Source organism: Saprolegnia parasitica (assembly GCF_000151545.1).
Source record: "Saprolegnia parasitica CBS 223.65 unplaced genomic scaffold supercont2.5, whole genome shotgun sequence".
Lineage (NCBI taxonomy): Eukaryota > Oomycota > Saprolegniomycetes > Saprolegniales > Saprolegniaceae > Saprolegnia > Saprolegnia parasitica.
In genome coordinates this window covers 465,604-489,034 of record NW_012156399.1, presented here as the reverse complement: position 1 = coordinate 489,034, position 23,431 = coordinate 465,604, and the positions used below count along the sequence as shown (strand labels likewise).

Here is a 23,431-nt window from a genome sequence, read left to right as displayed (position 1 = left end):
GCGTCAACACTGTTCGTGGCGCTTCGTGTTTTATTGTGTTTAAAACAGCTGCACCACCTGTTTTGAACACGATCGGGAGGACCATGTGGGGGTGTCGTGTTTAATACACCCACGTGGCTCCATAAAAAGGGGTCGGGCTCGATCGAGTGGAGCTCGTTTTAAACGCGATTTGCGATCTCGAAGTTTCCTCGAGCGTCATTTTGCACTTGGCACCCTTCCGCCCACACCTCTCTCTCTATCGTACGTCCTTTCTCGGCAGCAGGATCAAGATGACTCATGACGCTGTGTAGCATCATGGTCCACATTGAACGCAAGGGTGACGGCGCCTCGTTTGGCGCTGGCCAGGCCGCGGCCCGTATCCTCGGCTCGACGGCCTCGGGCGTGCTCGAGCTCGCGCTCTTCCACCCGGTCGACACGGTTGCCAAGCGCCTCATGACCAACAAGAACAACGCGCTGAGCTTGTCCGAAGTGATCTTCCGCGATGCGCACACCAAGCCGGCCGTCACCAAGTACAAGTCGCTCTTCCCCGGCGTCGGCTTTGCCGCTGGCTACAAGGTCACCCAGCGCATGTACAAGTTTGGCGGCCAGCCCGTCGTGAAGGACTACATGACCAAGAACCACCAAGGCCTCTTCTCGCAGCTCTTTGGCGAGCGCAACGCCAAGACCATGATGCACGCGACGGCTGGCTCGCTCATTGGCATTGGTGAAATCGCGCTCCTCCCGCTCGATGTGCTCAAGATTCGCGCCCAAACCAACCCGGACGCGATCGCGGGCCGTGGCGTTGTCACCATCTTCAAGACGGAGGGCCTTGCGTTGTGGCGTGGCGGTGCCTGGACCGCTGCGCGTAACGCGCCCGGCTCGTTTGCGCTCTTCGGTGGCTCGGCCGCGTGCAAGGAGTACCTCTTCAAGCTCGAGGACTACAGCGATGCGACGTTCTGGCAGAACTTTGTGGCCTCCATCTCGGGTGCAAGCGCCAGTATCATCGTCGCGCAGCCGCTCGACGTCATCAAGACGCGCATCCAGTCGCGCCCGTTCGACTCGCCTGAGTCGGGCATGCAGGTCATCTCGAACTTGCTCAAGCACGAGGGCCCTGGCGCGCTCTTCAAGGGTCTCCTCCCCAAGCTTGGCGTGGTCGGCCCCAAGCTCGTCTTTTCGTTCTCGGTCGCGCAGTCGTTGATCGCCTACTTTGAAAAGGCCTTTGCGTAAGCGTGCGTGTGATGTAGAAGATATAACTAGAGACAAAAACGATGGCGCCGTGTCCATGCAATCACTGTGTTCTTACCGTTCGCACGAGTTGCAGCTTGAAGCAAGACCGCAACTTCACCTTGCTCCTGGATACGCTTCAAGCAACTGGTGGGTCGTCCCACCTTGCGGACCGGTTCACTACGCAAATCGACAGCGCCGGTTGGTTGCGTGGGGTAACCAGTAAGGCAGTCGTCGCTCATGTCAGGTCGCTGTCACCTCCTGTGTTCCATGGGCCCAACGTCGACGTTCTCCAGCAGCTTGCTCATGCCTGGCTGCCACTTTGCTGAAGGAGGCTCGAGGCACTGGCGGCCATTCGTTCGCTGAGCATCGCCACAGTAGTACCGGAAGCCACCGTCAACTATTGTGACCTCTACCGGCCGAGGTATAAATTGGTGGACCAGCGCGGGGCGACGACCGCCGAGAGCATCTCACTCGACCGTTATCCTGCACCACGCGCCCGACAGCATTCTCTTTCTGCAGTTGAAAGCAAGTTCACGTTGTACTGCAAGTCGTCCAAGTGTTGTTCTTGGTCGTTTTTTTCCCGTCATAATTCTGTCATACTAGTAAGTCATAATACTGTCATAAAAACGTCATAATTTTTTGGGGTAGGATTCGACGACGCCGAGGAGGTTAGGAGGAGGTTAGAGTTAGAAGGAGAGGAGGATGTTGGGATTGCGGGTGAGAGGATGTAGGGGTGTTTGGCTGTGGAACAAGCAACCAACGAGCGCATTATTTTTATATTGTCATAAATATGTCATGATTCTGTCATAAAAACTGTCATAAAAGAGCCCTTTTATGACACTTTATGACAGAATTATGACGGGAAATACAACACCATTGTTCTTATAGTTGAAAATGGATTTGTCGGTGAGCGCACCACAAACTTCTTTGTTCTATTACCAGGTAGTTGCTGCTGTCGCTAGCACATGCGTCGCGCCACTTGGCCCGCTGCCAAGGCTCGCCTCGTCTTGCATTGTGTACGATCCATGTGCTTGTAGCATACTAGTACTAGTTTTCGAAATCAAATGACTTTGTTAGGCAGAAGTAAGTCTATTGTACAAAATACACACGCGACAACGAGGACGCTCGTTTCACGCCGCGTAGCCTTTGAGCATGTTGAACATGCGCGACATGGGCGCGGGCACCGAGGCGTACGTCGAATCGTGGGTGGGGCTGGGCACATGAACGCATGAGGCAGAGAGTGGTTTCATTGTCGTACCTGTCGATCAGTTGCAGCACCTTGCCCCAGCTCGCCTTGTCTTCCATTGCCATCATCTTGCGCGTTTCGTCCGAGCTATGTGCATGTGAAAGGACGTCTCTCAGACTTTACGTACCGGTTCTGGAGCGACCGCGCTTGCCGCGCTTGCTTGCGGTTGGCGTAGAATGCAGCAAGTTCCTACATCGTTTGTTGTCTCGTCAATGGACGACCGGCGATGTACCTCGGCGGCTCGGGCGCTGTCCCGCGTCTTGACCGCGGCGTCTTGCTCTGGCATCGTCAGTGCTGCCGGCGCCACCTCGATAGCAAAAGTGACAATGGGGACCGGTGACGGAACGTTGACATCGTGGAGCCGCATCGCCATGGACCGGGCGCGCTCGAGGGCTGTCAGAGTGACCGACAATACGTCAAGATCCTGGAAGGACCCGTGTGGCGCTTCCATGAGAAGTTGCGGCGCATCCACGTCGTGCTGCGCCATACCGTCTTGCTCATCGTTGGCCGCCGCCACGTTGACGTCGTGCTTGGCCATCGCTTCCATCTCGTTGCGTTCCGGCGCAACATCAACGTCGTGCTGGGCCATGGCTTCTTTCTCCGATTGTGGGGCGGCGACATCGTTGGCGTCCATGGCGACGCCCTCGATCCGCGCCGTCACAGCCGATCGCAAGCCTTGAACGATGTACTCGTGCACGGCAGCGCTCTCTACGGCCTTGACAACGACCGGCTCGACTTTGCGATAGCGAATGTACATGGCTGGCACCGGCTCGGAGACGCGTTGCAAGGCGGCTTCGATCCACTCGGACGAGTAGCGAGCAGCGAGCGAGGACAGCCGCGCGTCCGTCACCAGGTGTTGAACCAGACACGCGACCGTTGCGTCGACGTTGATGTCTTCGGCTTGCATGCACGATAGCTCTCGCAAGCGGCGGGCAGAGGGCGCACCGACATCCACAAACTCATCGTGGGGCATGTCTGCCGCGTTGATTTCGTGGAACGAGCCTTCGCGAGACATGTCGATGATCTCGAACGAGCTCTCTCGCGACCGGCGCGTGGATGCAAAGGAGCTACGTGGATGGCTTCAATGCATGACGACGGCGATCGGGTACGTACCGCTCCGAGCCATGGGAGGGAAGCCGCGTGAGCTGCTGCTGCGCCGACCGCAGAAGCGTGTCTTGAAGTGAGAGACCTGCGCTTTGGTACATGGCGTTGGCGGCGCGCGTTTGTTTGGCCTGCTCAAGCTCGTCGCGTCGCTGTTGGCGCTCCTTTTCGAGCATTTGCTCGACCGTCTCAATTGAGCTAGGTGCCATGATCGTCTGCGCGATGCTGTTGGAAGACATACCTAGAGGCGCCGCTGAACTGGCGCACGAGGGACTTGACAAAGGACATGCTCGCGCAGGTTAAGATAGGCGACGCGGGTCGGATACAGCTTTGACCGCCGTGGGCGAGCGCCGACCGAAGACGAGAATTCACGTCCTATACCAGCTTCAACTATATTCTGTCGTATCCGGATGCCTGGCCACCGCACTCGCTGTTTGTATGACGTGCGGCGAGCAATTATCCGGATTACCAATAGAAAAGGCGGCGGCGGTGACGTGGACGCTGGAGAGTGCGCGGCAAAGACCTGCGCTAGCCATCATCACCCACTTGGAAGCGGTGGTCTGTTCCAACTCAAGCACACATGTGGTCGTGCAAATAGAGGGTACTGTACACTGGTCCCTTGCATCCAAGGTCCAAAGACCTCAACGGCTCAGCTCCAAATGCTTGTCTGTTCTTGGGGGTCGGGTTCCGACGATGACAGCATATCAAAGCTAAACATTCTTCCGCGCATGGCTTTGGTTAGCACGCGTTGGGATGAGCTGTTGAACTATGTATACCTTAGCCAACCTACCCTAGCCGTTCAGCTGCATGGGCCCGCGAGAACCCGTGTGCTCAAGGATGTCTGGCAAAGGGAAAGCTCGATTGGTCAAAATAGCGCCGCCACCAGGTTTCTATTGGTACCTTGGATTGTCCAATCAGATGTAGCGTGCGTGGAAAGGCAGGGCAGCTGGCGGGTGCACTGGGCTGTTCATGAATCCGATCTTCGACCGACAACGTTGACCTCTCGTTGTCGGGTGTCGTCCAACGCCGATCCACACCGCACCCGTCTCTGCGCACCTGCCTCCTCTTGCTTTGAATGACTCGGCTCATTCGCCTTTGCTGCCTGCGAAAGCGGCGAGAAGCCGTGCAAGTAGCTCCGAGTGGCTTGATCTGAACCGCAAGAAAAGCTCGTTGAAGTGCACGCAATCGCTGCGGCTTGCACACTGATTGTGCACGGCCTGCGATCCATGTGGTGCTTCTCTGATCGCCCGCTGCACAACCGCAACGACGACACTCCTTGTACAGTGTAGGCTACACCTCGTTTACTCTCTCGCAGTGTACGCTCGCAATGTGCTCGATGGCCGAGTGACGCCAGCCAGCGTTGTGCGAATCTCAGACTCAGTTTGGACTGGAGGGGGATGGGTCTCGGGCCACCCAGCGCCAGTCACTACAACACGGCGAAGCTAGGAGGCTCCATGCACCAAAGTGATTGTATTAAGAAGCGTCCTCCGTGGCCTCGTGTGTCTTTGCACTGGTGTCGTGTGTCTGCGCGACGTCGGCGTCAATGTCGGCGGCCTCGCTCAGGCCCACGGTCGTCGCCTCCATGTACGAGGCCATGCTCGCAAAGGGCTTGAAGTGGCTCCACGCGCTCGTCTCCTTCGGCGGCGTCTCGGCGGCGCTGCTGAGGCGGCGCCACAACGTGGTCGTTTGGCGGCGCATGCCAATTGTCGTCTGATTGGCCGAAAAGCACCGTTGCCTCGGCCGATGATTGGCGGGTCGCGCCGAAAGCGACATGAAGTCAATGGCACACCATGTGGCATCGTTCTACTTGGCATTTGTATACGCTGTCGACACGTCGTGTTGAAAACGCCCTGCAAAAGACAGAGTGGGAGAGCAGCTGCGCGGTATTTTTTAATCTGGCATACAAAGAGCAAGGTATCCATGCATAAAAATGCACCGGCGGGTAGAAGCCGTGCCAATGAACACCCCATACAAACAGCAAGTATCTTTTGGACAGGCGCGTACCACGATCGCCATACAAACACCAAGAGAAAAGCTGAGAGGGCCGCTGGAAATTTAAAAAAAGAAGAGCTTATTTGCCTCTTGTGCGTCAAGGGCCGAGACGCCATCGACGCGATCAGGTCCATCGCCGACCGAGGACGATGCGGGGCGCTCATGATGAAGATGATGCATGTAGATACACACATGGAGGACGTAGAGACAGCGAGTAGCGGTCATACGCAGCGCCCGCGTGGCGGCAGCCTCTCGCGCTACATGGACGGCCGCAGCGAGCGCAACCGAAGAAACAGCAGCAGCAGCTGCAGCTCCGAGCACGAGAACGACGCGCCCAACGAGTACCAATCCGAGATCATGGGCATCATCGCCATGGAGGACAAGGCCAAGGCCATTGACCGCCTCTTGAACCTCGAAGTCGAGATGATTTTCGACGGCCTCGAAGAGTCGGAGAGCGGCCTCCGCAACTGGCTGCTGCAGTACGACGTCGTGAAGGAGGTTCTGCTCGTCTTCTCGACGCCCGTTGTCTTTCCGGCCGCGCCCAAGTTGTTTGCACAAAAGGTGTTTAGCGACATGGAGAACGGCAACACCGCCGCGGGTACGCTCATGCGAGCGATCGCCGCCAAGATCTCACCCATGCCATGTGTAGACGAGCCCACGTACTCGCTCCCGACGTCGGAAGAAACCACATCGGGCGAGGAGCCCGTCGCCGAGACCAACTCGGGCGAAGCCACATCGGACGAACCACCGCCCGGTCTTCTCGCGCCGCCCACACCGCGCGTGCACGCGCCCAAGCCCACGACGGTCATGCCCAACTTCAAGGTCGATGAAGAGTACGGCTACTACAAGCGCACGTTTGTGTGCTCGGAGATCATCATGCGCGTCTACACGGGCGACGACGACTTGTACGAGTCGTTCCGCATGTCGTCGTCGTCGTCGGGCTCGGCGAGCGAGGAGCTCACCTTTGGCTGCCAAACGCTCGAGGAGCTCGAGCTCTGGCGACTCTTCTTCGTGTACTTTTCCGCCAACACGACGATCGACGAGGTCCAAGCGGCCTTTTACTGCAAGGCGTTCATCCGCCTCCACGACGCCTACTGCCTCGAAGACGGCTACGTCCAGGTCGTGCTCGAGCCGTACATGCCGGCGCTCCTCAAGCACATTTACCTCCCGACGATCAAGCACCTTTTGCTCAAGCTCCTGCAGTCGTACGAGAGCATCCACCCGCTCACGGGCGTGCATGACGCGATGGAGGCTGTCGCGCCGATGCTCGTGCACGCGCTGAAAACGCCGATCGCGCTCGCCTCGCCGTCGCTGGCCAACGACATTGCGGCCCGCGAGAACGTGTGCCGCCTCATGATGGAGATGCTCCAGGCCAACCAGGCCGACCGCCTCGGCTCGTTCCTGCGCCGCGAAGACAACCAGTTCCTCGCCAAGTACTTTGTCGTACGCGTGCACCTTGTTCTCGACGACGACGTTGACCTGATGTATCTTCGTATCGATGTAGCGCGATCAATTTGGGACGATCCGCGGGATCGAAGCCGTGACCGAGGGGTACCACAACTTTCTGCAGTTTATGCTCCTCGAAGAGCTCGGCAAGGACGTGCAGGCCAACGGCGGGTCGATGCTCGAGACAATGTTCCAGGCGTCGTACGACCAGCTTCAAGACATGCGATCGTGGCCCGCGTCGCTCACCGCGCCTTGTGGTACGATGGTCTGTGCGTGAGAACGTCATCTGACGCGTTTGGCTAGTGCTCAACATCCACGTGACGTCGGAGCTCGTCCGCATCTATTGCCGCAACTGGCGCGCGTACGAGACCAAGAAGCGGTCCGAGCAGCCGCCCGCTGCGGACGTCGACGTCGACGACGACGAAGAGACATCCAACACGTCGTCGTCGTCACGCAGCTCGTCGCCCAACCCGAACGCTTCGGTCATGTACGAGCTGAGCGGGCTCAAGTCGGCGGACGGACTCTGGCCCAAGCTGCGCCAGCTCACGCGCTCGTGCGCGCCGCACTACGTGACGCTCTTCCAGCACAAGGACTTTGCGCTCCCGACGTCGGTCGATGTCGGCCTTGCCAAGCTCCTCTATCGGTAGGAACCCTTCCCCAGCAGCTCTGGTGTTTATGCGACATGTAGGTTGATTACGGCCCAAGACGCCGAGATCGACACGGCCTTGGCGGCCGGCAACCTCGTACCCAAGTACGTGCAGCTGCTGCAAGACAAGCCGCAAGCCGACATGCTCTTGATCCACGTCGTGTCGGCGCTCCTCTACCTCATCACAGACAAGTCCCGGGCCCGGTCCGCGACCTGCCCCCTCATCGAGAGTATGTTTACGCTCAACCTCCTCGACGTCATCGTGCACGTCTTCAACAACCACGTTGCGAGCAAGCCGTACTTCAAAGTGCTCAATGACGCCATGCTCGTCATGTCGACGAGGTATCCTCAGTCTCCATGTCTAAATGGTCTTTTTCAACGCGTGGCATGCCTAGCGAGCACCCGTCACCGTCGCAGCGCCGCATTGTTGAGCACAGCAATAGCCACGCGGCGTGGCAGGCCCTCAACAGCGAGTCCAAGCGCCGATTGGGTCTGCGCTCGCAGCCGTCCGCCGAGTCGGTCCACGCACCGTCCGAGAAGGCAGAGAGCGACGTGTCGCCGGATGAGGCCCGCGACGTGGTGGCCTACGATGAAGACGACGACGAGGTCAAGACGGACCTGAAAGAGACGCCGGCGGACGAAGAAGGGCCGTTGACGCCGCTGCCCGAAGCACCGGCCGAGCCCGAGCCGCCGGCCGCCGAAGAGCCACCGAAGCGCACGCGTCGGCTCTCGATTCCCAAGTCGGCCGGGTACCTCAAGAACGTCTTGTCGTCGCCGGCGGCGTCGGTCATGCGGAACGTGGGCGCGCTCAACGCCCGGCGGTCGTTCACGGCCCGCGTGAGCACGCCCACCGAGACGTCGGCGACGCCCAACCCATCGACGAAACCCAACATCAGTCATGGTACACCCCCTCGTACTGGGCGAGTCTCACGCGTCGTAGGCGCAGCGTCCCAGCTCTTGGGCTTCGGCACGTCGGTGCTGAGCAAGTTCAAGTCGCGCATGGTGACGACGTCGCCGCCGCCGTCGTCGTCCCCGGCCTCGCCCGGCAGTCTCACGTACAAGCGTTCGCTCACGTCGCCGTTCTCGCGCAAGCCGTACGAGGCGTCGGCGCACGCGTCCTTGCTCGTCCTCGACACATCCCTCGGCGACGATGTGACCAAGTGCGCAGTCTACGACGGCGGCGTCACGGTCACAACCAAAGACGAATGCGTCGTCGTGACGAGCGGGTACATGTTCAAGAGTGGCATGCCGGATGTGGGCAAGCGCCACGTCTGGGAGCGCTACTACTTTGTGCTGGAGCGCGGCGGTGGTCTCTCAACGCTGAGCTACTACGTCTCCGAGTCGCAGGCCAAGCACCGGACGCTCGTCAAGGGTGTCGTGGTCCCGACCAGCGTCTGCGAAGGCATCCCGATCCGCGTCGCGGGCAAGCACGAAGTGCAGGCGTTCCAGTTCAACACGCAGGGCCACGGCGTTTTTTGGGTCCTCGTCGACTCGGAAGCGACCAAGATCACGTGGCTCCAAGAGCTGCTCATGGCCATCACGGGCATTCCGTTCTCGCCCAAGTCGGCCAACGCCGTACGTTGTATCAAGTTGATAGCTTTTGACATGTCTCGCAGATTTTATTTCCGTCGAACGCGCAAAAGAAGCTGTCGACCAAGCAGATGAAGGCGATCGTGGCGTCGCTGTACGCGCACCTCTTCTCGGACGACCTCGAATTCTCGACCCAAGCCGTGCGCCCCAGTCTCCCGACGCCGGACGCCATCTCGACAGTATGCCATCATCATCATCAGCGTGACGACGGTGACATGACGCAATGGAATCTTGTAGAGCGTGCACGGGTCGGTCGTGCTGAGCTCAAACCTGCCGTCGAGCGTGCCGTACTGGGGCGAGTACCACGGTCTCCAAGGCCTGTGCCAGTTTTGGAAGCTGCGGGACGAGACGGTTGAACGGCTAAAGGGCCGCGTCCTGCGCATGGTCGCGGACGAAGACGAGAGCACGGTCGTCGTCATGACGTCATCGACGATGCGGATCGTGCACAACGCCGAGGTCGTTGTCGAAGAGTCGTGCGACATCATCGAGCTCAACGAAGGCCTCGTCACGTCCATCCACCTCAACTTTGACTCGGCGCAGCTCGCGACGTCCTTCCTCAAGTACGCACACTCTCCTCATTGTCTGTCTCTCACCTATATGCGACGTGGTAGGGCCGGCTTGGACGGGTCATAGATATGGAACTTAGGGTAGTGGGCCGTTATGGCTGCAATCTCATATGTATTAGTGCGTCAGCCGCTTGTGTCGTAAGCTTGGGAGACTCTGGTCCTTGCCGTGAGCTGCATCGCCCCTTGCAGAAGATGGTGCCAATGAATTCCTACGACCTGTGCTACGCGGCGGTGGTCCGCATTCGTTTTGCAACGGGTGGGTTCGCACCCGCACCACCGACAGCCGCCGGGTCGACGGGGTGGTGGTGGATGGAAGCCGTGGCCGAGGCTCGACCTTGGGCGGTAGCACGCAGGATGGCCGTGTGGCAATTGCATCCTTCCCCTTGCTGTCATTATTGGTGCCAAAGAGGTCGCGTGACGGCGTGTATAGTGCGTCGACCGTCAAGAAGGGTCGGTCGTCGACGTCTTGATTGCCGACGACGGTGCAGAGCGGCGTCATACGCGGAGGCACATAGATGGGCGCCGCACCGACCGTGATCTCGGGCAGCATCTTTGGCAACGGCTGTACGAACGGCGCGGCCAGCGCCGTCGTCGAGCGTGTACTACCGAGATCAACGACGGCCTTGGTCGTGGGCTTGATCAACTTGACGCGGTGCAGGGTGTGGTCCTAGCACCCTTCGCGTGACGGACGAAAATGATGCGAAAGGACGCGCCTACCGTGCGCGTGCATACGACGGGCGGCGGCGGCTCGACCTGCAAAAGAAGCTACGTCATTCATTGAGCGCACGGCGTGCGTCGTCGTACCGACAGCGACGACGCTGTGCAGAGGCTGGTGGGGCTGGACGCGATCGTCGGCCAACGCAGCTGCTCGTGCGCTTTGCTCGGAATGCACTGCGCCGCGCGGCTATACAAGACGTAATGTGCGATCTCAGTCGTCTGCTATCACCTGTCGAGGACGAGCATCGAACGTTCTTCAGGGATGCGCTGCATGCACGCGGGCGACGGTGACACGCGTGCCGAGAGATGGACGACCTCCCACATGTCCCGCACTGCGCGCGTGGCGGCGTGCCGGACCTAATGAGATAGAAGGGCCATCGTACGGCTGTACGCGCTGCTCTTACCACGCGCGTCGCCTGCACGGCGCGCAGGATCTCGTCGACGATCGCCGATGCAATGTCGTCCGTCATGCAGGAAGGTCGTTTCACGCGATGACAAAACTGCAAAGTGGGATTTTATCCAGTGCTACAACTACAGCTAGCTCGTGGGTTCGACGCGGATCCGGAGGTCCGTGTGGCCAAGGCCGTGGCCGCGCGTATGGACCGTGACGGTGCGGACGAGCTGCGTCCGAAGCAGTGGTACGATGAGCGTGAGGAAGCCGTCGCGGACCTCGGGCGGGAGCCGCGGGAGCTCGATCGCCGGAGGGGTCGGCTGCCGAGGAAACTCGCGATTCTCGTCCGCCACGTCGACCAGCCATGCGAGCAGCGACGCGGCCTTGGTCGGGTTCTGCGTCCACTGCGAGAGGACGTACGCCACCTCGGGCGACCGCAGCGAAAAGTGCGGCGTCGGGAAGCTACCTCGGTGTCGATCACTTGCCATGCCTTCCATTCGTACCGTGTGGTTTCTTCCATCCACTCGTGACGTGGCGCCTCGACAAGCGGCTCGGGCGCGCGGTCCGTGACCAGCTGCAACTCGGCCAATTGGTCTTCGAGCGCGTCGACCTGCTGCGCATAGTCCTCGAGGGCCTCGTCCTTGGCTGCCAACGCGCGGCGCAGTAGCGTGATCTCGTCCTGCTGGCGCGCACACTAGGACGCTATGCTAGCCCCGTCGCGTCGTGATGTTTCTCTGCTCCAGTACCTGGGCCGCGAGCTCACTCGCGTGGCGTTGGACGGAAAGATACCGTGCGTCCGTCGTCAGCGCATCGTCGTCTGGTTCTCCTGCCACGTGGCGGGCGGCCCGGAGCCGCTCGGCGAGGCGCCGCAGGTCGCGCTTCTCCGCCTCGAGGTGCAAGATGAGCTCGTCGCGCGCGAGGGCTTCGGCGCAGAGCTCGGCGACGCGCTCCTCGAGCGCCGCCACGACGCCGTCCTGCACCGACGCGGCCATGCTCTTCTCAGACTCGATACGCCAACGGTAAAACCTGCGCAACTTGATTTTCCTTCGACCTGATCTCTGCAGGTCGCCGGCGCACGGTCGCGACAACTCTCGCCGCGTCCTCTCGCCGCCGCATCGCTGCTGCGTCCACGTCGTCTACCATGCGCTGCTACCAACGCGGTGGCGGCCCGGTCTTGACGCCTTGTTGTCACGGTGATCAAGATCGCCAATCTGTTCGACGTTGAAGTTTCTGAGATGGATACCGTGGCAAGAAAAGAACGGACGGCGCAGCACCTGTGCAAGTCGGTCCAAGCAGCCTCTACGCCAACCTCTCTGCCCACTTATCTCTGCCTGGTCCTCGTGCCTGCGACGTTGGTGGGCGTACTGAAGTCATCCTCGTGAATCTCGCACGCCTTTAGTTAGTCGAACGCCATGTACTACGCCCGCGGCACCGATACTTGATGTTTGTATACGGGCGGCGACGCGGCGTGCGGGCGGAACACACGGGCATGCAAGCTACTCGACGAATATAAAACGCATTTCGGTGTATTTTTAACGGCGGCGCTTTGCGATTTGTATTGTATTATGGTGTATTTAAAGATGACGCAAAGACCACCAAACCTATTGTTTGAATGGCGTGACGCGCAGAGGACATTAAATGAGGATGGATTTTAAAAGACACCATCGCAATTGTGGCAATAATATATAAATATATTGCAACGACGAGACTGTCGAAATCTTTCTACGAGCATTTGGCGATTTGGCAGGTGCGATCCATTCGACGTGGCAGGAGCAGCAGCAGCAGGAGCAGCAGCAGCATGAGCCAAGTCTTCGTCGTTGACAACGTGCCCGTGGCGGCCGCGACGCACAAGCTAGCGCAGTTCAAGGCCGCGCAGAACGTAATGGCCATCGCGCCGCGTGTCCATGGCTCATCATGCTCGTGCCATCTAGCTAAAGATCGAGATCGACCACCTGCGCGACGACGACTCGTCGGACCTAACGACGCCCAGCGCAGGCCAGACGCCAATGGGCACGGGTGCGAACGAATGCCAGAGACGATGCAGCATATATATAACGGGCGAGGTAGAGATGGAGAAGAAGAAGCGCCGTCGTCGCACAGCAGCGCAAATCGACCGCAAATGGACGTGCACGTACACGGGTTGCCGCAAGGCATATGGCTCCGAGGGCAGCCTCACGCAGCACATGCGGCTAAAGCACCGCAACCTGAGCCTCGCACACCGCGAACGAGGTACTGCCATGAGCCAACGAGCCGGCGTCATATCGGCGCATGTAGCCAACCTGGTCAATCTCTCGGCCGTCTATTACACGGCGGCAGCCAACAACATTGCGATTCGCCCGGCACTCAACTTTGGCATCGAGAGCGGCCCGTTCTTGTCCCAGCTGACCCCGCCCGGGATCGATTCGATCGGGTTCCTTACGAGCCCTGAGCATGGCGGTAAAGGCGCGGGCGCGCTGACTCGAGAAGCTCATGACGTACGGGTAGCGCTCTCGTCGTCGTCCGACTCGCCTCAAAAGCAGCTCCGGTCGCGGTCCAACTCGATGCCCGTCTCTTCCGGTGCGTCGATCGCGCGCTGAAGCGATGCACCAACACCACGCTGTAGAGTACGATTGCGTGACGCCGATGCGTCAAGCAGCCTACCGGCGGCGCACCACGAGCACGACGACGCCGACGAGCAACCGCGTCCCGCGTCAAAAGACCACGACGCCCCGCAACCTCCCGCGCACCAACGTGGTCCGGAAGAAGCGGTCGCAGTCGATGACGAGCTCGACGCCATCGTCGTCGTCGTCGTCGTCGGTGCCACCGATGCTGGTGACGCGCCTGAGCGACTCGAACCTCTCGTCGACGATCGAGGGGCTCTCGCTCTCGCCATCGTACACGTACTTTGAGGCATCGAGCCCCCACGTGGCCCGCCAACCCCTCGTCGTACATCGTTGCATAGCACGTAAAGAATCTCATGTGTTGCTAGTACCCGATGCTGGATGCCAACTACGTCGCTTCGTCGATATACTCGCCCATGTACACCAAGAGCCAGCAAGATGCGGGGCCGTACAGCCTCCTCAACACGCTCGACTGGCACAATGCGTCGGCGTCCAAAACCAACCGCCTCGACGAACCGCAGCAGCAACCGAACGACTTGTGCGTCAAGATGGAGCCCAACGACGATGCAATGGGCAACAACCAACTGACACACGATGACGACGACGACGCGATGGTGCTGCAGGCGCTGGCCGACTACGAGTCGTCGCCGTGCTCGCCGCCGTCGTCACCGACGCGGACCCTGACACCAGACGACGACGACGACCTCGGCACGATGCCGATCCCGTTCAAGCCGACGGTCGAGCCGTGGGTGCCGTCGTCGTTTCCCGAGTTTTTTCTCCCCGAAGACTTTTCAGCCTACGAGGCGTTGCCGGAAGGCGTGCCAGCGCCGTCGCCCGAGCTCTTGACGCTGGCGGACGCGCGCTACTACCACTGATCGTCGCTGCGAAGCGGTGATTCCCTCTCGTCTTCTCTTACCGTGTCTGTACTATCTGACTGCTACCACGTTATCTCTGTGTGACTAATTTCTATCAATTATATACAATAAATCGTAATTCATGAAAACGCTTCGATGGTTGTCTCCTCGTCCGCTACCCGGCGGCGATAAAGTACCCGAACACCTTGGACGTTGGATGGTGTACCTGGCGCCATGCTCGGGTTGGGTTCGTCCCACGACTTGACGGGCTTGCGCACCACCAGAGGCGCGTTGTTGCGTCCCTTGGCCTCGTGACGGAGCTGCGTCGGCGGACTCGGCGGTGGCGCCGACCGCTTGGTTGGGTTGTTACCGTTCTTGATGCCAAAACTAAGATCGCCGATAAGAATAGGAGGAGGATGCCACTGCTGTGTACATGAACGAGTGGATGCTGTTGCCGATGCTGCGGGCCGGCGACTTGGGCTCGGCCACGTAGACATCGTGCGGCACATCTCTACGTGGCAGCGTGAGCGAACGGCTTTCGTGCCGGAATCGGCGACTCGTATTCGTTCGAGGCGACGACCGTCACGACCGTGGTACCGTCCACGACCCCCTTGGCGTCCGTCGTCGCTCTAATCGCCCATCATAGAGTTGTGGACAATAATTTCCATAGACAGCGACGCACTTGGCGTCCAAGCCGGCGCTGCTCTTGCGACCGAGGATGCGATCAAAGCTACAAGCATATGTCTACGACAAGGCGAGACAGAAGGGGCACGAACTCTGGGGAGGCGAGGTCCCGGGGCGCGACTCTGGCCGACCGTTCCGACTCGCTGCTGTCGTCGCTCATAAGTTTGGAGAGATGCCGTCGGTCGGTGCCGAGCTGGAGTCGCTGGATCATCTTGCGAGATTGCCGTTACACCCATACTCCGTTGCGCCTTGCCGACGGGTTTCCATAGCCGACACCGAAAGTGTCCAACTTGCAACGACAAATTGAGGGTGATAAGCTGAATTTGATAGACTAGTATTAGGTAATAGGAATAAATGAGAAGGCAAGTTGCTCAGTGCGGGCTGGGCGCTTGGAGAATCGCGCGACCCATGAACGCAATCGCGTCCGGGTTCATCGCGTTGCTCTGGAGCGTCAGCAGCACGTTGCCGCTCTTCTGCTCCTCGTGCACTTGGCACGAGTCGCCGCGGCGCGCCGGGCGTGTGCAGCGGGGCGTCGAGCACTTGCGCCCGCCGCCATGCGCGATGCAAAAGCCGTTGCCGCGGTCTTTCTTTTCGCAGCCAGGGCTCGTGCAGCGGCGGATGCCACCGTGGAGGTAGCAGAGACCAAGGCGCTGCGTGCCTTTGGTGCACCCTGGCGCCTTGCATTTCTTGCCGCCACCGTGGGCGCGACAGAGCCCACCGCCTGCAACGCCAGTCAGAAGGTCGTCATTCAATCATCAGAGCGCATCGTACCTTGGGAGCTCTTGCCGCAGTTGGGCACGGTGCAGCGGGCACCGCCGCCGTGCGATTTGCATCGGTTGTTGGATTTGCGCGCGGCGCGTGCACCCGGGCGTAATGCACTGCTTGCACTTCTTGGGCGAGAGCGCATTGGCGTTGCCTTGGACCGTGTTGACGTTCACATTGGTGGCATTGGTCATAGCGGCGTTCATGTTGGTGTTCATGTTGGTGTTCATGTTGGTGTTGACGTTGAAGTTGAGCTTGCTGTTGGTCATGTTGAAGCTGTGCAGCATTCGACCTCCGCTTGCATCCATCGGCGGCATCTCGACTTTGATTTGCGGCGGCATCGGGTTGATTTTGACGATACTCTTGCGCTTTGTGGGCTGCGCGACGAACGACAAGTGGTCGAGCGGCAGCGGTTCGAGCGTCATCATGTCGAGCGAGTTGCTAGACGACAGAAGTATAGCTTCTCCACGTTCCATTACATAGCACATACCGCGGGCGCGGCTTGGGCTCGGGCGAGTAGCATGGCTCCGTCGCAAACACTTGGTCCATGATCGCATCGGGCAGAAAATTGAGATTGTCAGTCTGGATCTGGAGTCCGTTGTACGGCGCCGAGGGCGGCGCGCTGGTCGCGTCGAGAAACTGAAGGTCTTTCTCCAGCTCGAGCATGTTGGTGGCGTCCGTGCCGAGGATCGTCTCGACGTTCCAGAGGTCTTCGTCATCAAACGAATGACAGAGAGCTTCGTCATCAAACGAATGGCCGAGCATCGACGCCAGCATCGACTCGGTGAGCTGCAAGCCGCTGAGGTCCATTCTGGTCTCGAACAAAGAATCCGAAATGCCGACTGCAGATGCATATATACATCGCCCACTATGCGGCTGCCAGAAGCCCGCCGCGACAAGATGGCCCCTCGAAACCGCCACTGCTGGTCACTCGACGAATGAAACCGTCGTCGCTCCGCCTTTCTCATTGCCGCCAACGACCATGCAGACACCTGCTCCGCTCACGCAGGTACGACCCGTGCCTCTATGTACAAGGACGACAACATGTAGTACTACACTCTAGGAGTACTTTGACGATGTCGTGCGGCACAAGTCGGCAGCGTTCGCCAAGGATCACCGCCAAGCGACTGGAAGCGCGACATTTCTCACGCCCGTCGCGGTACGTATGACGAGGAGACAGACGAGGGTGATTGTAGCGCCCGTGTGATGTGTCCACCAATGCCATCGTCGGACAGAACTTGTAGCAAGTTGAGACAAGCAACGAACGTCGAGTCTGTCACGATGTTTCGCCTTGTGTTGCACAAGCCAGTTCGTCCCCTCTAAAGGCACGAAGCGATCCTTCGATAACGGTACCTTTCGGACTCTCGTTGCAATCGCACGATCTGATTGGCCGACCTCACGTCCACCAATATTCGTCTCATCAAAAACAAGGTCGAGCAAATCAAGGCACCCGAGCCACCGCATGCGCTTCCGCGCCAAAAAGCCCCCCAAACTCACCACCGCTCAAATCCAGTACCTAGCGTGGGTTCGTTTCTCGCGGCACGCGTGAAGCTGTGTTTTTGGACCACGGCCAAGCAAGTGCGCTATCTTCAACCATTGCCCGAACCGCAGTTCCCGTTTTAGCAATGCAGCAACTGTCAACGTCCAAGACCCAAGGTCCAAGCACATTTCCAAACAAGTCGGCTCCAAGCAGCACGCTCACCTTAGCTACTCATTTTAACTCACTCACCAGTCCCGTCTTGGGCCTCCCAACACGAAGCACATTCTTCTCCCCCACGCACTGGCGTTATGGCCAAGGGGACGAAACTGTACACTGTACAATTCCGGTGCTCACGGTGCCGACGGTCTTTAGCGCGCAATTTTGGTCCCAGCACAATACGCCGGCAGTTCACGACCGGTGGTTGGATCAAGTGACTGCGTTTGGTGTCGCCGATACGCTTCGACATCGCTTGGTTGTGTTGTTACCTTGATTCAAAACTAAGATCGTGTGGCAGTAGATGCCTCATACAGTGGTTGAGCACTGGATATTTGTATCTGCACAGCTCTACAACCACCAGGTCGAGACAAGGCGATGTGTTTGTATCAATCTATCAGTAAGATAGTCCTACCGAGAAACCGTTAGGATGGGACTGTACAGGAGCCTGTGGCCAGGGCTCCAGCAGTCAGTTAGCCTATCTAGTTCCCTATTTGCCTCTTAGTACACACGCCGGTGTTTGGGAGTACGGCCTCCCTTTGTCTGGCGTTTGGAGGCGGAAACGGTCACAAAGTCGACTTTAGCGACCAAGCAGCGAACAAGTTTCGCTCAAGAAGAAGACATGACGGCTCCAGGACAAGCGGCGATCGCGATGAGCGGCGTCGTCGTGCTCTCGCAGCTTGTGCACCCGGAGTTCAAGAGCATCGCCCGCCGCGACGTGGTCGTTTGGAAGCGGGCGCGTCTCGAATACGAGACCTCGATGCGGCGTGAATGCCAGCGAACGAGCCGGAGCTACTCAGCGACGTGTGTTCCAGTCCGCGACTCGTTCGCTCCCGTCGGGTATCTCGAGTTCCTGATGAAGACCAAGTGGGGCCTCTGGGACGACTACAACTTGCTGAACGTGCCTGAAGACGAGCTTTGGGGAGCGATCAACGGGATCATCGACAAGGAGACCAACAAGACGGTGCGCACGTACGACAAGGTTTTCAGCTCGCTCGACCTCGACCACAACGAAGAAGATATCGAAGAGCGGGTCAACAGCTTTGTTTTCAAGGCCTCGCAAATGATTGAAGAGCATGGCCTCGGCGAGAAGCTCGAGAACGGCAAGCTCAAGGCCAAGATCTTCAAGGCGCTTGTCGATCGGCTCCGTCCCCAAGAGCTACAGACGGACGTGAAGCAGCTGATGGATGAGAAGATGGCGGTCAACAAGCAGGCTGGCCTCAAGCACCTCGGGAAGATCATCTTGAAGCGAGCGCTTCTCTACAAGTCGTGGAGCCCCAAGACGAAGCGCCTTCGCGACAAGGAGTCGTCCGACGAAGAAGAAGAACAGCAAGGTGCACGCAAGAAGAAGAAGCGCAAGTTCAAGCAGAAGGACACCAAGACACCAGTGCAGAAGGATACCAAGGACGACGGCAAGGAACGTCCGTGCTGGCACTGCGGCAGCAAGAAGCACAAATTGCATGACTGCCCGAGCTCGAACGCGAAGCAAAAGAAGCTGCCGTCAAGAAGAACTGGAAAAGCGGTCGACGCGGCGGCGGCGGCAGCGAACAAGGCGGCAACGGTGGCGGCGACACGAAGAAGATCAAGTTAAGTCGCCTCAAAGCGTTCTCCGGACTCGGCCAGTTCCTCGCGGGCAGTGAAGATCACATGGTTTTGACGCTCAACAGCGTTCTCGACGTGCCTTGTGTGCCGGACAGTGGTTGCGGTTTAAACATCATCCCCGCCAAGATGGTCGAGCAGCTCAAGCAGAAGATGCCCGACCTTGAAGTCACCAACGATATGATGCTGATACCGTTACACCCGTACTCCGTTGCGCCTTGCCGACGGGTTTCCATAGCCGACACCGAAAGTGTCCAACTTGCAACGACAAATTGAGGGTGATAAGCTGAATTTGATATACTAGTATTAGGTAATAGGAATAAATGAGAATGCAAGTTGCTCAGTGCGGGCTGGGCGCTTGGAGAATCGCGCGACCCATGAACGCAATCGCGTCCGGGTTCATCGCGTTGCTCTGGAGCGTCAGCAGCACGTTGCCGCTCTTCTGCTCCTCGTGCACTTGGCACGAGTCGCCGCGGCGCGCCGGGCGTGTGCAGCGGGGCGTCGAGCACTTGCGCCCGCCGCCATGCGCGATGCAAAAGCCGTTGCCGCGGTCTTTCTTTTCGCAGCCAGGGCTCGTGCAGCGGCGGATGCCACCGTGGAGGTAGCAGAGACCAAGGCGCTGCGTGCCTTTGGTGCACCCTGGCGCCTTGCATTTCTTGCCGCCACCGTGGGCGCGACAGAGCCCACCGCCTGCAACGCCAGTCAGAAGGTCGTCATTCAATCATCAGAGCGCATCGTACCTTGGGAGCTTTTGCCGCAGTTGGGCACGGTGCAGCGGGCACCGCCGCCGTGCGATTTGCATCGGTTGTTGGATTGCGCGCGGCGCGTGCACCCGGGCGTAATGCACTGCTTGCACTTCTTGGGCGAGAGTGCATTGGCGTTGCCTTGGACCGTGTTGATGTTCACATTGGTATTGGTGTTCATGTTCATGGCGGCGTTCATGTTGGTGTTCATGTTGGTGTTCATGTTCATGTTGACGTTCATGTTGGTGTTGACGTTGAAGTTGAGCTTGCTGTTGGTCATGTTGAAGCTGTGCAGCATTCGACCTCCGCTTGCATCCATCGGCGGCATCTCGACTTTGATTTGCGGTGGCATCGGGTTGATTTTGACGATACTCTTGCGCTTTGTGGGATGCGCGACGAACGACAAGTGGTCGAGCGGCAGCGGTTCGAGCGTCATCATGTCGAGCGAGTTGCTAGGCGGCAGAAGTATAGCTTCTCCACGTTCCATTACATAGCACATACCGCGGGCGCGGCTTGGGCTCGGGCGAGTAGCATGGCTCCGTCGCAAACACTTGGTCCATGATCGCATCGGGCAGAAAATTGAGATTGTCGGTCTGGATCTGGAGTCCGTTGTACGGCGCCGAGGGCGGCGCGCTGGTCGCGTCGAGAAACTGAAGGTCTTTCTCCAGCTCGAGCATGTTGGTGGCGTCCGTGCCGAGGATCGTCTCGACGTTCCAGAGGTCTTCGTCATCAAACGAATGGCTGAGCATCGACGCCAGCATCGACTCGGTGAGCTGCAAGCCGCTGAGGTCCATTCTGGTCTCGAACAAAGAATCCGAAATGCCGACTGAAGTTGCATAAATACTTTGCCCACCACGTGGCGGCGGGTACCATGCGGCTGCCAGAAGCCCGCCGCGGCAAGATGGCCCCTCGAAACCGCCACTGCTGGTCACCCGACGAACGAAACCGTCGTCGCTGCGCCTTTCCCACCGCCGCCAACGACCATGCAGACGCCTGCGCGGGCCGCGCTCACTCAGCTGCAGCGCGAGATTGACGTGGCACTTACGGCGGCCGAGCAGGTACGACCCGTGCCTCGATGTACAAGGATGACAACATGTAGTACTACACTCTAGGAGTACTTTGACGATGTCGTGCGGCACAAGTCGGCAGCGTTTGCCAAGGAAATCACCGCCAAGCGACTGGAAGCGCGACATTTCTCGCGCCCGTCGCGGTACGTAGGTGAGGCTTTGATGAGAAGACAGACAAGGGTGATTGTAGCGCCCGTGTGGTGTGTCCACCAATGCCATCGTCGGACAGTACATGTAATAGCAAGTTGAGACAAGCAACGAACGTCGAGTCTGTCACGACGTCAGCGCCCGACAAGGCGCTGCGACGCCGATTTAGCTCCAGCACGCCGAGCTTACCGCTTACTCGTACACGATTATATGTACCTTGACCATGGAGATTATGTGTCGTGTAGTCGCGAGCTGCGCAGAGCCGATGACCTTTGAGACGACGGCGAATAACATCGCGCACGAGACCGTCCTGAGCATTGACCACCTACTCACGCGCGAGGTGCATGCGCGCACGCACCGGGCCAAGATGGAGCAGTACATCCGCAAGGTACAGTTCCTTCTCTATCATTGCAGCCGTATCGCAGCTATGCGTTGCATCGTGTAGCTGGAACATGAAAATGCAACCTGGCGTGACAAGTTCAAGGCCGAAGTCATCAAGACGATGGACGCCACCGCGCTACGGGAGGCGCACGCGACGGCCCAATCGACCATCCAAGAGCTGCGGGACGCATTGCGTGCTGCAGAGGCCCGCAACCTCGAGCTCGAAGCTCAAGTGCAGGCGTTGACGGCGACCGCAACCGAGCTTTCGCTCAACGCCCGCGACATGGCTGTTCGCGTGCTTGACGAGACGCGACTCTCCAAGTAAGTGACGCAGCGTGTACACGTCGCCGCGGCTTCATACTGTGTAGCAACGAGTTGGAAGTGCGCTTGGTGCAAGAGCAAATCACGAGTGCGGAGCTGCGCGAGGTCGTGACGCAGTGCACGGAGAAGATCGCCGACCTCACGTCCGCCAATATTCTCCTCATCAAAAAGGAGGTCGAGGAAATCAAGGCACCCGAGCCGCCGGAAGGCATGAGCTTCCGCGCCAAAGAGGCACCCCCCCGTACGCCCCCTCCCGAAATCACCACGACTCAAATCCAGTACCTAGCGTTAGTGCGCTTCAAGATCACAACGTCCATCGACTACCTCGACGTCGTACCGTGGCAGCAGTACGCGCGCCACTTTCAGGCCCTCGTCGCGGGCTCGGACGGTGTCACCAGTTCGATTCCGGCGCTCACGGTGCCGACGGTCTTTAGCGCGCAATTTTGGTCCCAGCAGAGTACGCCGGCAGTGCATGATCGGTGGTTGGATCAAGTGACTGCGTTTGGTGTCGCCGATGCCGGCTTGCAGCGCTTCGACATCGACCAAGTGCTTGGCCTCATCCATGACATTTGGGTTGACCGTGCAGTCTATACACTGCAGACCAACACGCTGCGCGTCCCGCGGCAGAGCTTTCCGACGTTCGTCCAGCACTTTTTCTCAAGCGGTAAATACCAGTGCTTCCCGAAACCTCGTTGCTACTGCGAGGGTAGGTACAAGACATACGCCGAGTCCAAGGCGCAGCTCTACTTGTTCGTGCTCGGCATCGCAGAGTATCGTGAGAGCTCTGCGCGGATCCATATCATGGGCTGCATCATGGGTCTTTCGAACCTCCGCTGTTATAGCCCCCGCATGGCCGACAGCCTCCTAGCGCTTCTCGTGGGACTGATCCCGCTGCCTACGCTTGCGGGAACGCTGGCATTGCATGCACACAAACCGCTTCAGTTTGGCTCGAACGTGGTCATTATGGCGCTCAACAACGCCTTCCCGCTGCTCAAAGACCCGAACGACGTACCCAACTACATCGACCGCGTCGTCATCGCACCAGAGACGCAAGCGATCATGCGCGAGATGCTGCACGACCAAGACACTGACGTTGCAGAGGCCGCGCTTGGTACTGCGCGATCCGTGAGCTCGTCCCGACCCTCGAGTCGGCACTTGCCGCGCAGCAAACGGTATCAACAACTAAATTGTTTGATCTTGTGTTTGGACGCAAAGTAGGTGGACCATGCTGACGCTCGAAGGGGTCTTGGGGATCGCCATGCACGTTTGGAACACGCAAGCGGCGAGAGACCTCGAGACGATCACGGCCAAGCTCAAGCGAGACACGCCGATTGACGGGGTCGAGTACAGCGAGTTCAAGGCGCTGGTTCGTGGCTGAGATTTTCTCTCTGCCCACGCGAAATTTTGCTTTTACGTAGGTGACCAAGTACTTTCCATACGAATTCGTCGAGCAAGATGTGCTTGAACTGTACCAAAAGGTGCTGGTAAAAGGTACATGGAGCGCGGCTCAAGTGCGCGCGTAGGCGCACGAGTTTGAGCTCAACGCGGAGCGGGCCAAGTACCTCCCGAACGTCAAGCTCGAGAGCTTGGCGCGCATGCTTTGTGCCAAGGGCGTACCGAACCTCAGCGCCCGTACGAAGAAAGGACACCACTGAAACGTACATCAGGAAACCGGCAGC

At 59.0% G+C, this 23,431-nt stretch overlaps 11 protein-coding genes across 11 annotated transcripts; 5 read left to right on the top strand and 6 right to left on the bottom strand.

Annotated features, from left to right (window-relative positions):
• Positions 1-173: 173 nt before the first annotated feature.
• SPRG_02042 (hypothetical protein) lies at positions 174-1,267 on the top strand. Its single transcript, XM_012340599.1, has 2 exons — positions 174-240; positions 291-1,267. The coding sequence occupies exon 2, from the start codon at positions 295-297 to the stop codon at positions 1,204-1,206; it is 912 nt and encodes a 303-aa protein (XP_012195989.1). The 5' UTR covers positions 174-240; positions 291-294; the 3' UTR covers positions 1,207-1,267.
• Positions 1,268-2,253: 986 nt separating this feature from the next.
• SPRG_02041 (hypothetical protein) lies at positions 2,254-3,937 on the bottom strand. The gene is made up of 6 exons (XM_012340598.1): positions 3,795-3,937; positions 3,566-3,751; positions 2,685-3,519; positions 2,580-2,641; positions 2,465-2,539; positions 2,254-2,418 (listed from the first exon to the last, which is right to left on the bottom strand). The coding sequence occupies exons 1-6, from the start codon at positions 3,839-3,841 to the stop codon at positions 2,337-2,339; spliced, it is 1,287 nt and encodes a 428-aa protein (XP_012195988.1). The 5' UTR covers positions 3,842-3,937; the 3' UTR covers positions 2,254-2,336.
• Positions 3,938-5,626: 1,689 nt separating this feature from the next.
• Positions 5,627-9,974, top strand: SPRG_02040 (hypothetical protein). The gene is made up of 11 exons (XM_012340597.1): positions 5,627-5,673; positions 5,730-6,143; positions 6,195-6,988; positions 7,050-7,248; positions 7,295-7,634; positions 7,680-7,979; positions 8,033-8,538; positions 8,578-9,212; positions 9,254-9,406; positions 9,465-9,787; positions 9,839-9,974. Exons 2-11 carry the CDS (start codon positions 5,738-5,740, stop codon positions 9,858-9,860), a joined length of 3,678 nt encoding a protein of 1,225 aa, XP_012195987.1. The 5' UTR covers positions 5,627-5,673; positions 5,730-5,737; the 3' UTR covers positions 9,861-9,974.
• A 28-nt stretch (positions 9,975-10,002) lies between these two features.
• SPRG_02039 (hypothetical protein) lies at positions 10,003-10,980 on the bottom strand (the record flags this gene model as incomplete). The annotated part of the gene is made up of 6 exons (XM_012340596.1): positions 10,003-10,014; positions 10,062-10,460; positions 10,511-10,558; positions 10,598-10,697; positions 10,740-10,867; positions 10,915-10,980. The coding sequence occupies 6 exons, from the start codon at positions 10,978-10,980 to the stop codon at positions 10,003-10,005; spliced, it is 753 nt and encodes a 250-aa protein (XP_012195986.1).
• Positions 10,981-10,999: 19 nt separating this feature from the next.
• SPRG_02038 (hypothetical protein) lies at positions 11,000-11,910 on the bottom strand. The gene is made up of 3 exons (XM_012340595.1): positions 11,648-11,910; positions 11,405-11,595; positions 11,000-11,363 (listed from the first exon to the last, which is right to left on the bottom strand). The coding sequence occupies exons 1-3, from the start codon at positions 11,891-11,893 to the stop codon at positions 11,048-11,050; spliced, it is 753 nt and encodes a 250-aa protein (XP_012195985.1). The 5' UTR covers positions 11,894-11,910; the 3' UTR covers positions 11,000-11,047.
• A 724-nt stretch (positions 11,911-12,634) lies between these two features.
• Positions 12,635-14,507, top strand: SPRG_02037 (hypothetical protein). Its single transcript, XM_012340594.1, has 7 exons — positions 12,635-12,780; positions 12,833-12,917; positions 12,969-13,130; positions 13,176-13,337; positions 13,386-13,457; positions 13,504-13,826; positions 13,870-14,507. The coding sequence occupies exons 1-7, from the start codon at positions 12,700-12,702 to the stop codon at positions 14,374-14,376; spliced, it is 1,392 nt and encodes a 463-aa protein (XP_012195984.1). The 5' UTR covers positions 12,635-12,699; the 3' UTR covers positions 14,377-14,507.
• On the bottom strand, positions 14,496-15,265 carry SPRG_02036 (hypothetical protein; the record flags this gene model as incomplete). The annotated part of the gene is made up of 6 exons (XM_012340593.1): positions 15,132-15,265; positions 15,038-15,085; positions 14,913-14,984; positions 14,789-14,866; positions 14,582-14,742; positions 14,496-14,530 (listed from the first exon to the last, which is right to left on the bottom strand). Exons 1-6 carry the CDS (start codon positions 15,248-15,250, stop codon positions 14,496-14,498), a joined length of 513 nt encoding a protein of 170 aa, XP_012195983.1. The 5' UTR covers positions 15,251-15,265.
• Positions 15,266-15,410: 145 nt separating this feature from the next.
• On the bottom strand, positions 15,411-16,578 carry SPRG_02035 (hypothetical protein; the record flags this gene model as incomplete). The annotated part of the gene is made up of 3 exons (XM_012340592.1): positions 15,411-15,760; positions 15,839-16,242; positions 16,292-16,578. The coding sequence occupies 3 exons, from the start codon at positions 16,576-16,578 to the stop codon at positions 15,411-15,413; spliced, it is 1,041 nt and encodes a 346-aa protein (XP_012195982.1).
• Positions 16,579-18,146: 1,568 nt separating this feature from the next.
• On the top strand, positions 18,147-19,085 carry SPRG_02034 (hypothetical protein; the record flags this gene model as incomplete). Its single annotated transcript, XM_012340591.1, has 1 exon — positions 18,147-19,085. One exon carries the CDS (start codon positions 18,147-18,149, stop codon positions 19,083-19,085), a length of 939 nt encoding a protein of 312 aa, XP_012195981.1.
• A 282-nt stretch (positions 19,086-19,367) lies between these two features.
• On the bottom strand, positions 19,368-20,655 carry SPRG_02033 (hypothetical protein). Its single transcript, XM_012340590.1, has 3 exons — positions 20,338-20,655; positions 19,834-20,288; positions 19,368-19,783 (listed from the first exon to the last, which is right to left on the bottom strand). The coding sequence occupies exons 1-3, from the start codon at positions 20,628-20,630 to the stop codon at positions 19,434-19,436; spliced, it is 1,098 nt and encodes a 365-aa protein (XP_012195980.1). The 5' UTR covers positions 20,631-20,655; the 3' UTR covers positions 19,368-19,433.
• Positions 20,656-21,315: 660 nt separating this feature from the next.
• SPRG_02032 (hypothetical protein) lies at positions 21,316-23,407 on the top strand (the record flags this gene model as incomplete). Its single annotated transcript, XM_012340589.1, has 7 exons — positions 21,316-21,438; positions 21,496-21,752; positions 21,800-21,993; positions 22,045-22,924; positions 22,971-23,118; positions 23,171-23,230; positions 23,276-23,407. The coding sequence occupies 7 exons, from the start codon at positions 21,316-21,318 to the stop codon at positions 23,405-23,407; spliced, it is 1,794 nt and encodes a 597-aa protein (XP_012195979.1).
• Positions 23,408-23,431: the final 24 nt, after the last annotated feature.